We start from the raw sequence: 9646 nt of genomic DNA, 5'->3' as shown, positions 1-9646 counted from the left end.
GCCTGATTGCAATTACAGCTTGTAATAATGTGTGGCACTTTACACCAAAAGTGTTTTACTTGAGTAAATATTTCTCTGGATTGAGATTACTGCTCTGGTTTGCTGACTTGTTTGCGCTTATGGAGGTTACAGAGCATGTGCACCGTGGGATTGCTGAAATTCCAACTGCATCCTGAAAAATATCTCTCAGAGTTCACTTTCCAGTTGAGAAATGTTTTCTGGCGACTCTTCAGGAAGAGAGATCTGTGTATCTCTGTGGCTGTCTTGGAATTAAGGACTGTGTTTATTTGTTGCTGAATTACATAATCTCCAGTCGTTACTTAAAGGAGGGGAGAAAAACAATCTGCTGTTACTGCAAAGCAAGCATTTCTTCCGTCTGATACCGGTTCCATTTCTTCACCTCCGCACTGTGGTTTCACATTCCTAGCTGTTCTCATCCCATGTGTTTCCTACTCTGTCTCCTAGTAGGCAAAGCTGTTTGCAAAACCTGTTTCCTTTGTAAAGAAAGCAGCTGTGGTTGGTTCGGCTCTCAAATGACTATTTGCCTTCTCAGAAAATGCAGAAGAAAATATAACAGACATTTTTTAAACTCAATTTCCAAATAATCTAAGAGAAATATATGTGATGTTTCTTATTTCATCCTTTTTTCTTTTATTTTTCAGGGTTTGGGTATCTCCTAATTGAAGAGAGTCAAATACTGATTGCAAGTGAATCCTCCTCAGTCAGCCTGTTGGATGCCTCTAAGAACATAAGAAGTCATGGCAGAAAATGATGCAATGCCAACCTTACCAAAAAAGTGTGGCCCATACATTTCATCTGTAACCAGTCATGGCATGAATTTGGTAATTCGTGGCATTGTGCTGTTTTTTATTGGCGTATTTCTTGCGTTAGTATTAAACTTACTGCAGATCCAGAGAAATGTTACTCTCTTCCCCCCTGACGTGATCACAAGCATCTTCTCCTCAGCTTGGTGGGTACCACCCTGCTGTGGCACAGCATCAGGTAAGTTCAGTTATGTGTGCATGCCTGGCGTGGAGATGGCTAAGTGGAGAGGGAGGTAGATAGTTAGAAAAAACTGTATGAAAGGTGGAGAAGATAAAAAAATTCTCTTCCAGCATCACTTCCCTTTTTGAGCTGTTGCTTTCATTCTGATCTCCCTGTGATATGCATGTGTCCTGAAATTGTTGTTCTGCTAACTTGCTGTATGTAACTTCCTCACTAGAAGAAGTGGAGGGGTAGACATTGATCTCTTCTCTCTGGCAGTCAGTGACAGGACCCGAGGGAATGGCCTGAAGTTGTGTCTTGGAGGTTTAGGTTAAGTATTAGGAAAAGGTTCTTCACCCCGAGGGTGGTTGGGCACTGGAACAGCTTCCCAGGGCAGTGGTCACAGCACCAAGCCTGGCAGAGTTCAAGAAGCTCTCAGGCTCATGGTGTGATTCTTGGGCATATCCTGTGCAGGACCATGAGTTGGACTTGATGATTCCCATGGGTCCATTCCAGCTCCAAATGTTCTGTGATTCCTTAACTTGTCTTACTGTCAAGCAGAGCATAATCTTTGCTTTTTCTTTTGGGTTAGAATAGAAATTTAACAGACCTGAGAAGGTGCTGCCACTTGTAACCTGGAGGTTGGGTTACAAGAGTGCTCTCAGACAGCCCTTGAAATATCCTGGCAGTGTCAGACTGTGCAGCACACAGTGCCTTGTTTGAGCACAGCAAACCACCCTGAAAAATTCTCCTTTGTGGTACGGCTGTCCATTTGTTCCTCGTTCCAGTTCAAGGTGTATCTTCAGCTCGGTGAAGCTGGGAGCCCTGTCTGTGGCTCAGGGAGCTGAGCCACAGTTGGCAGCTGTAGAGGCTCCGTGCAGAACAGAGTACCTCAGTAGACTCATGTTTCAAGTCAGGTGATGTGAACATGCTCCATTTCTCCCATGACCACGTAGGGAGTTGTGGCTTTTGTGTGTTTAGCTAGTTTAAGTGAGATGTCTACTGAAGGTAGTAAGAAATATCCCATTTTCCTCTTTCAACTATCAAGGCGTATTCTATGTTACCAGCCTGATGAAATTTGACTTTCTACTTGACTTTGAAAATCACTGGTCTTGTGGGTCAGTTTCATGCTTTACTAAGGGAGTATTCTGAGCAGCCTGTACTGGTAGATTCTCCGTTGGTGAAACTTTGTTACAGCCAGTGTCTCCCTAGAATTCAGCTTTAATAAGATTGAGAAGCTCAAGATTCTAGGTATTCATATGAGTCAATAAACTTTCTTTGAGCATAGCATTGCTGTTTGCTAATGATAATATTTAAGGCTGGTTTTTTCCTCCTAGTCTGATTGCTTTTTTTTTGATACATTCTTGAACTCCTACACCCCAGATGTCAATAGAGGAGCTTGATTTGAAAGGAAACCCTCCAAACAGTTCCCTGAATGTTAGTTTTGTTCTCCAGTGGAAATTTATTTGGCATATTATGGTGGCAGTTACATACCTGCTTTACCTGCTGGTTGTCTTAGTCTTCTTCCTGTTGTCTTGCTGAGATTGTTGGTTAGTTTTTGGCTCATATCCTGTGTTTGCTGCATTTTTCTTTCACACTTTAAAGTGATCATCTTGACAAATATGTTGAGTAAAGGTTTGATATTTTATATATGGAGTAGTGGAGGTTGAAGTGATAGAATCCTAACTTGCAGCAGCAATGCACAGGGTTTGCAATGTTCTCTGCAGTGTTCACACTGTTGGCTGTTTGCATTAGGCAGCACCTTCTGCTCTGCTGGGTCATCTGAGAACACTGCAGCTGCAAGTGGGAACTCATGAAGGCTACACCTTACCATCAGCTCACAAGAAACTTGTGGGCCTTTCTGGATCTGATGGAATGGTGGTTTTGATGGAAATACTGGATATGGCTTGTGAAGTGTAGTTAGTCACCTAATAGGCATTTGCACTACTTGATTTTAAACCACCTGATTTAAAGATATTACAGCCTTAATTGGCTTCTCCCAGCAGGAGTGACCCCTGTTGAGGTTCTTTCTTTTTCATTATCAGTCTTCATTTTCTTTCCTTATCTTCTCTGCTGGCATACATACAGAGAACCTCTGTGGTAAATGCTGATAATTCACCCATTTTCTTACCATTTGTACTTGCACAGCCTTCCTGGAATTGACGTGAACATTTCTCTGCAGTATGGTTTATTATTATGAACAGAATAAAGGTATTTTGCATATTTACAATCAGTGGTGATCGAGGCTGCATTCAGAGAAGTCCTTTCACCCATCACTGTTATTAGTCATGAGTTTGGCACAAGGCCTTTGGCAAGAAAATTGCTCAGGGAGTTTTTTTTCCTCTTCAGTTTTACTGGTGATTTATTTTCCCAAATCCTGGAGATCGTTTTCTTCTGTGTCAGAATAAAGAGCATTTGCAGTATTACCCACAGCAGCATGCTGGGCTGAAGGCGCTGGAGATGATGGCTCAGGCTCTGCCCCACTCCTACCACACCAGTCTAACATTGTTATTCTTATTCTGGGGTTGATTGGTAACATTCTTTTTAGCTGCAGTTGGAGTAGAGAACGCATTTATAAAGAAATACTGAAAAGAGCATCATAGTTCCCTGGGGTTAGAAGTCCTGTTTGCTCTCTGTATCCAACAGCCACCACAGGCTCTTGGCTTTCTCTCTTCTGGGTGAGCTTGATAGTAGCATTGAAGAAGATAAAAACATTATCTGAACAAAAACTCCTTGTAACAACAGCAATATTGACGTTACAAACCACATTTTTGCCCATACTCTGGTGTTTGTTTTGCTTTTAGTTAAATGTGTATGTTTGATGTGTGGGATCTTCAAAAGTCTCGGCCTACAAGCTGTTACTGCTCTTTTTGAACTACAGCACATGTTTTGGTGTGGGGGAGAGCTCTGTTATCCTTTGCTTCTAGTCAGATTGTGTCTGTATTGCTGTTTCTGCCAGGTCTGCAGTTACTGCTGCAGAGGGTGAGGATGCTGCAGAAGTTTACAGGGCTTTTTATTAAATAATGAAATTCCTCTTCTTTTACAATGTATGTTTTTGTGTTACTTAACCTTAAAAGATCTGTTTTATAAATAGCAAAATCTAGATTGTCTTTATTTTAGTTAAATATTGGCAGTGCTTTAACTTCTGGGCCTTTTTTCTTTCATGTCTTCACAGCTGTGATTGGGTTATTGTACCCATGCATGGACAGACATCTGGGAGAGCCACATAAATTCAAGAGAGAATGGTCCAGTGTGATGCGATGTGTAGCAGTCTTTGTGGGAATAAATCATGCCAGTGCTGTATCCTATATTCAAATGAAATTGGCTATAACAAATGGGTTTCCACTTAAAAAAGCTCACAGAGTCAGTCATGGTGAATTGTTGTTAAAGATGTAACGTGCAGCGTTTTTGCAAGGGAAATGCAGAACGTGTGTTAGTGTCAAACTGTCATAGTAGTATTGGAGGTGATAAGTCTCAGTCCTTTTTGTTCTGAAAAATTGTTTTGTTAGCTATGTCTCAATATTGAGCTTTGTCTTTCTTGTAGTGTTTATTTTCTTTGAAGGACTAAAGTTAGTGTGGGAAAGTGTTCATGTGGGAAGTCTTACAGGAAAGTGCTTTAAGACATTCCAAGCTGATGTCCTTTTAATACAGTAGTAAGAGGTCAAAGCCCAGTCTTAAGGTCATTAATGAAGCACATGCACTTTGCAAAGAATGAGGAAAACTCAGCACCAGGAGTACCCAGAACTTCAAAACACAAGGAAGCAATGCAACCCCATTCTGCAAATGATGCCTGCCTTGATGCTGAGAGAGCAGTGACCAGTCCTGTGGTCATTCAGTAAGAGCAATTAGAAGCCAGTCAGCATGTTGCAGTACATTATACTCTTCCTAACTGTGTATCTGCTCAGATATATCCTTGCACAAGTGTGCTCAAAGCTGGTGTCCCTTCCCTCTGAAGCAGCTGAGCACACACTGAGTGACAGGATGCCTTTTACATGCACTGGTGCACCTTACTGGCAGTGCTGTGAGTCATGGTGGTTTTGTGTAGTCATGCCTAGTGCCTCCTCTGTCAGCTGAAACCAGGACCTGTTTGTGAAAATTGGGGTCTTGTAAGCTAATGAGCAAAACAGCTGATCGTCTCTGCCATGCTTGTCTCCATCAGGGTCAGCTCCAAAAAATGGTACTAAGAAGTTCTGATCCTGTGCTACTCAGTCTTCTCATTCGCAGGAAAAGAGGCAAGTGAAAGATGTGAGAGCAGACTGAGTTCTCACTGAGGTGGCTTGGCCCCTGGATGGGTTTGGTTGTTTGGTTTTGTTCCCACCCAGTGCTATCCAGTGTGACTGAATGAACTGGACCTGCCAAGATTCCAAGTCGCTCTCACTGTCCCTCACAACCCTTACTCTCCTTGACAAAGATACCTGAGTCTGGGGCTGTGGTACACAGTGAGTACACTGACCTGGCCTGTACCTGTTGGGTGAGCACGTGCAACTTTGCTGCTTATAAGAAATGCAGGAGAGTTGACAGCTTCTCTCTGCATGAGTCTGATTATTTACAGCAAACCTTCTGCAGTTCTCTAACAGCTGTTACCCATATTCCAGGACATCAGTAATGTACTGTCTGTATTTCCTCCTTGACAGCTTTCCAGACTACTTGCTCTTCAGCTATTACCAGCTCTGCATGTTGCCATATTTGGAGAGGGTTTTGGTTCAACACTTTTTCTGGTGCTATTGATTTTTATCCTGTAATTATTTATTTCAGTTAGTTGAGCTTCTTTCTCATTTCCTCTGGGTCTCTCTCCAGATCTTTGTGAGAAAATAGGGCAGTGGGTTTTTTATTGTCATCCCATAAATTTGTTTTCAGGCTTATGGAACTTGACAATCTCCTTTTTAATTATCTGTTTTGGAAAAGAGTAGTGAGGATGAGTTAGTGTTTCCAAAACATTTTGGAGGATGTGGAACACAACAAAGATATCTGGAGTGACTTCGTGCTTCTATCGCATTGTTGACAAAACTGACCTTGAGTGTTGATATAAGTGAACACTTTGCAGTAATACTTAAATTTTGTTTTATAGAAAGCAGTGACATTTTAATGCTAAGCTGAATGTAAAGTAGCATGTAAATTAAACAACTTTGCAATTAAGTAAGAGTGAAAAATACCTTTTTTTGGTAAATCTCTGTCACTTGGAGAAGTCTAATGCTAGATTTAAGATTTCATATTGAGTGTAACAAAGGACCAGGTGAGGATGAGATGTTCTTACTCTGAACAGTAACCATGTGCATTGTGTGCCTGTATAAAATTCTTGCAGTGTCTGGCAGGTGTGTAGTCTCTTTGCTCTTGTACAGTGCTTAGACCCTAAAATATGAAGAAGTGTCATAAGTTGTTTTTTTCCCTGATATATTGACAACAATTACAAGGCTTATTTCCTCACACCTGATAACTGTGTGAGAGCTGATGCAGCTAACACTGTATTTTTTAAACGGTATTTTTGTTTGTTGTGCCAAAATATGATAAACAGATATGGTATTTCCAAGCTTATCCTTAACAACCGATGCAGAAGGTGGATTTTGCCAACAATATCCAGTTGTCTCTCACATTAGCAGCTCTGTCAATTGGACTGTGGTGGACATTTGATAGATCACGAAGTGGCTTTGGTCTTGGGGTAGGAATTGCTTTCCTGGCTACATTGGTATCACAACTTCTGGTCTACAATGGAGTTTATCAGTAAGTATTTACTCCCCTAAGGTTAAATGATAATGTTCTGAAGCTGTAGCGTAAAATTAGAATCAAGGGTACAATTTGACATGATTTCCTAAGCTGTCAGTAGCTAATTTTGAGCATAGCATAAACTGGGCTGTTTATTAAAGCTGTTGTGTTTGTGTAAGTGAGAAATCTAGTTGGAAATTGCTAATTGAAATAAAATTGCTACCTTCCCAACACCATAACATGCTTTTATTTCAGTTGAACAAATGCAGCTGTGATCAATAAGAAGCCTCCTTTGTTGTTTGCTGCAAGTAATTAGATTTCTATAATAAATGCCTTTTTGTAGTTGAAATGTCCTAATATTTGTGAATTTGTCTCATGATTGGAGAACTCTCTGTGTTGCACAGTGAGCTCAAAAATGTGTGTTCTCTTCCAGATACACATCTCCAGATTTCCTCTATGTTCGTTCCTGGTTGCCATGTATATTTTTTGCTGGTGGAATAACTATGGGTAACATTGGCAGGCAGCTGGCAATGGTGAGTTTGGAGGGGTATTGATTGCCTTCCAGTAAAAGTTTAAATGTACATCTCATTCCTTTCTCTATATGTACCAACCAGCTATTTGACTTATGTGTGTGTAATGAGGTAGAAATCAGTGATCATTGCTTGTTGATATAATTAGTGAGCCATTTGTACTGTTACTCAGAGCACAGCCCATGCTTTGCTCTGTGCACTCTCAGTTACATACTTTTAGGTTCTGAAAGGACCAGGAGCTGAATAAGAGCTCCTGTGTTTGAGGAGGTCAGGCCATCCCTTAAGTCTGACCTGCTTTTTCTGCTGCTCAAGGAGACAACTTGCAGCCACATTGTGTGTACAGAACTTAGGGAGACCAGATGTATCGGGGTGAAGTTTAAGATAAATTATTTTATCACCTGTTTTATGAAAAATCACTCTCATAACTCTTTTTCATTAGTTATGTGAATTAATATTATTTTGTCAACTTCTGTTTTTCAGTATGAATGCAAAGTCATTGCAGAGAAGTCTCATGAGGACTGAGAGGAAACAATATGCACCTTTTAAACAGGAAAAATGTCTGACAAATGACTGTTGGAGGAGCAAAAGGAACACTTGACTATGAAATTGCCAAAATGCAATTTTTTCCCTTGAGTGGTATACTTTACTGCAATCTGTGATTGCTGCTTCTATAGAAACCTTGATGTCTGATTTTGATTACTGTGAAGTTACAATAGTATGCAATACATTTGACAATATTGGTTCAATTATAGGATTCTTTTTTTTCCAAATCTAAACAGTTTACCATAAATTCCTGTCTGTCCATAATGTTACAGTGCCAAACTGAACATTTGCACTACATTTCCATAGCTGAAACTTCTTGCTTCACTTTATCTTGGAAGTTTTGAGGAGTTTGTTCTTAACAGCTAGTGAAAGACAGGGGGTTGGTTCAAACTTAGGAATGAAGATCTCTTTCCATGATGATAGCCTGTCATACCTGTATGAAATGTATGGATTGCAGATGAGCTTTGATGCAATAAGGAACTGATATCTGCCTATTAACACACTGTATCATTCTTCTTACTCACCTTACAGGTGAGGAGACAATACAGGTTACATGGGTTGTTGCTGTAGCATTTCATTTGTCTGTGGTACGTGCTCAGTATCACAGAAGGCAGAAATGGAACCTCAGCCTGGAAATTATTTGCTGTTTTTACCCTGTTACAACCAGTATACATGTTTGTATATGAATCTATGTGAACCATCATCAGATGTGGACAGATTTTGGAACTGCTTGAGTGTGCAATGGGATATAGTTCGGGTCGTTCTCGTACAATCCTTTAAGCTGACTTGTGTCGGTCCCTCATAGGAAAAAAACCTTATGGAGTTTTTATGGCAAAACTTAATTCTGCTGAAGTAAATCAGCCACTACCATATAGTGTCATAAACCCCTCCATTACCAATGTTGCTCCTTGTCTACCAGCTGCCCTGTTGGCAGGGATCAGCATGAGGAGGCAAGGCTGTGTTTTTAGTACCGATGTAGCCCTCATTCCTGTAACTGTGTCCAGGCAACCATAAATGCTTTTGTTCTTACAGCAAGAGGTGGAGAAATACTGGTCCCCCTGTTCTACAGGTGCCTGTACACAGAAAGCCTGGCAGGACAGTGAGCTGAAATAGGCTGTGTGCTAATTGGTTTCCTTCTTAAGAAGGATTTTAGTGTGTGACCAACCCATATTTGGGGGCATATGTGAAATTTCCTCTTGGCTTTGCAGCTCCCTTTTAAGACTGTAACATAAAAGTACTTGTGCAAGAAGGCAGAAAGCAGACTTCAAGAGGACACTGCTAACCTGTGCCTGCAGTGAATTTGGCATGGGATGTCTCCACTTTATTTTCCCCTCCTGTCTTTGTTGATGATGTTTTTATGTATTTGTTTTCCTCTTTTGTCCTGAAGTACTATTTTTTAAGTCTTCCATAAAAAGTTTATGAGACGTATTACAGTCACCTAGGGAGGCTGGAGTTGGTCCAAAGAACATATAGATGTTTAGACAAGTTTTTATTAATAAATGTGTGAATGCATTGTACACGAAGCTTGAACTAGGCAACTCTTTCAGTCTTAGCTGCTTGCCTCCAAGTCTGAAAAGTATGGAATAGAGTGCTTCCAAAGGCATTGTAACAAAAGAGGTGATCACAAAAGGAAAATTTCCTGAATGAGGAGTTGTGGAAATAATAAATAAGCAAGTGATGTATAAAGAGCTTGGTTCTGCAGCTCCACAAAGTGTCATCAACTTGTCACAGGTCCATGGCAGTTCAGCACCATGAAGCTTCCATGGGGTAATGGTTCAGGAGAGCATGTACAGAGCACTTTGCTTTGAGCAGAACTAGAACATGTTTAAGTAGATCCCTGACTAAAGGCTTTCTCTTAATCAAACCATATGGCAATAAGAAGCATTTTA

The 9646-nt window shown here is 40.6% G+C and overlaps 1 protein-coding gene across 1 annotated transcript; it reads left to right on the top strand.

Moving 5' to 3' along the window:
- The first annotated feature begins 662 nt into the window (after positions 1-662).
- Positions 663-8255, top strand: INSIG2 (insulin induced gene 2). Its single transcript, XM_009072526.1, has 5 exons — positions 663-1002; positions 4160-4284; positions 6536-6702; positions 7118-7217; positions 7695-8255. Exons 1-5 carry the CDS (start codon positions 759-761, stop codon positions 7734-7736), a joined length of 678 nt encoding a protein of 225 aa, XP_009070774.1. The 5' UTR covers positions 663-758; the 3' UTR covers positions 7737-8255.
- The last annotated feature ends 1391 nt before the right edge of the window (positions 8256-9646 follow it).

This window comes from Acanthisitta chloris, unplaced genomic scaffold (genome assembly GCF_000695815.1).
Source record: "Acanthisitta chloris isolate BGI_N310 unplaced genomic scaffold, ASM69581v1 scaffold4804, whole genome shotgun sequence".
Classification (NCBI taxonomy): Eukaryota; Metazoa; Chordata; class Aves; order Passeriformes; family Acanthisittidae; genus Acanthisitta; species Acanthisitta chloris.
Note: the sequence above shows the minus strand (reverse complement) of the source record. Positions and strands in the feature narration are given on the sequence as shown.

What these genes read in the sequence shown, in the direction of transcription:
- INSIG2 (XM_009072526.1), top strand. Translation starts at nt 759, where the DNA reads ATGGCAGAAAATGATGCAATGCCAACCTTACCAAAAAAGTGTGGCCCA. An exon ending in GAATAAATCATGCCAGTGCT is followed by an intron (nt 4,285 to 6,535) that starts GTATCCTATATT and finishes CAACCGATGCAG; the next exon opens with AAGGTGGATTTTGCCAACAA. An exon ending in TTGGCAGGCAGCTGGCAATG is followed by an intron (nt 7,218 to 7,694) that starts GTGAGTTTGGAG and finishes TCTGTTTTTCAG; the next exon opens with TATGAATGCAAAGTCATTGC.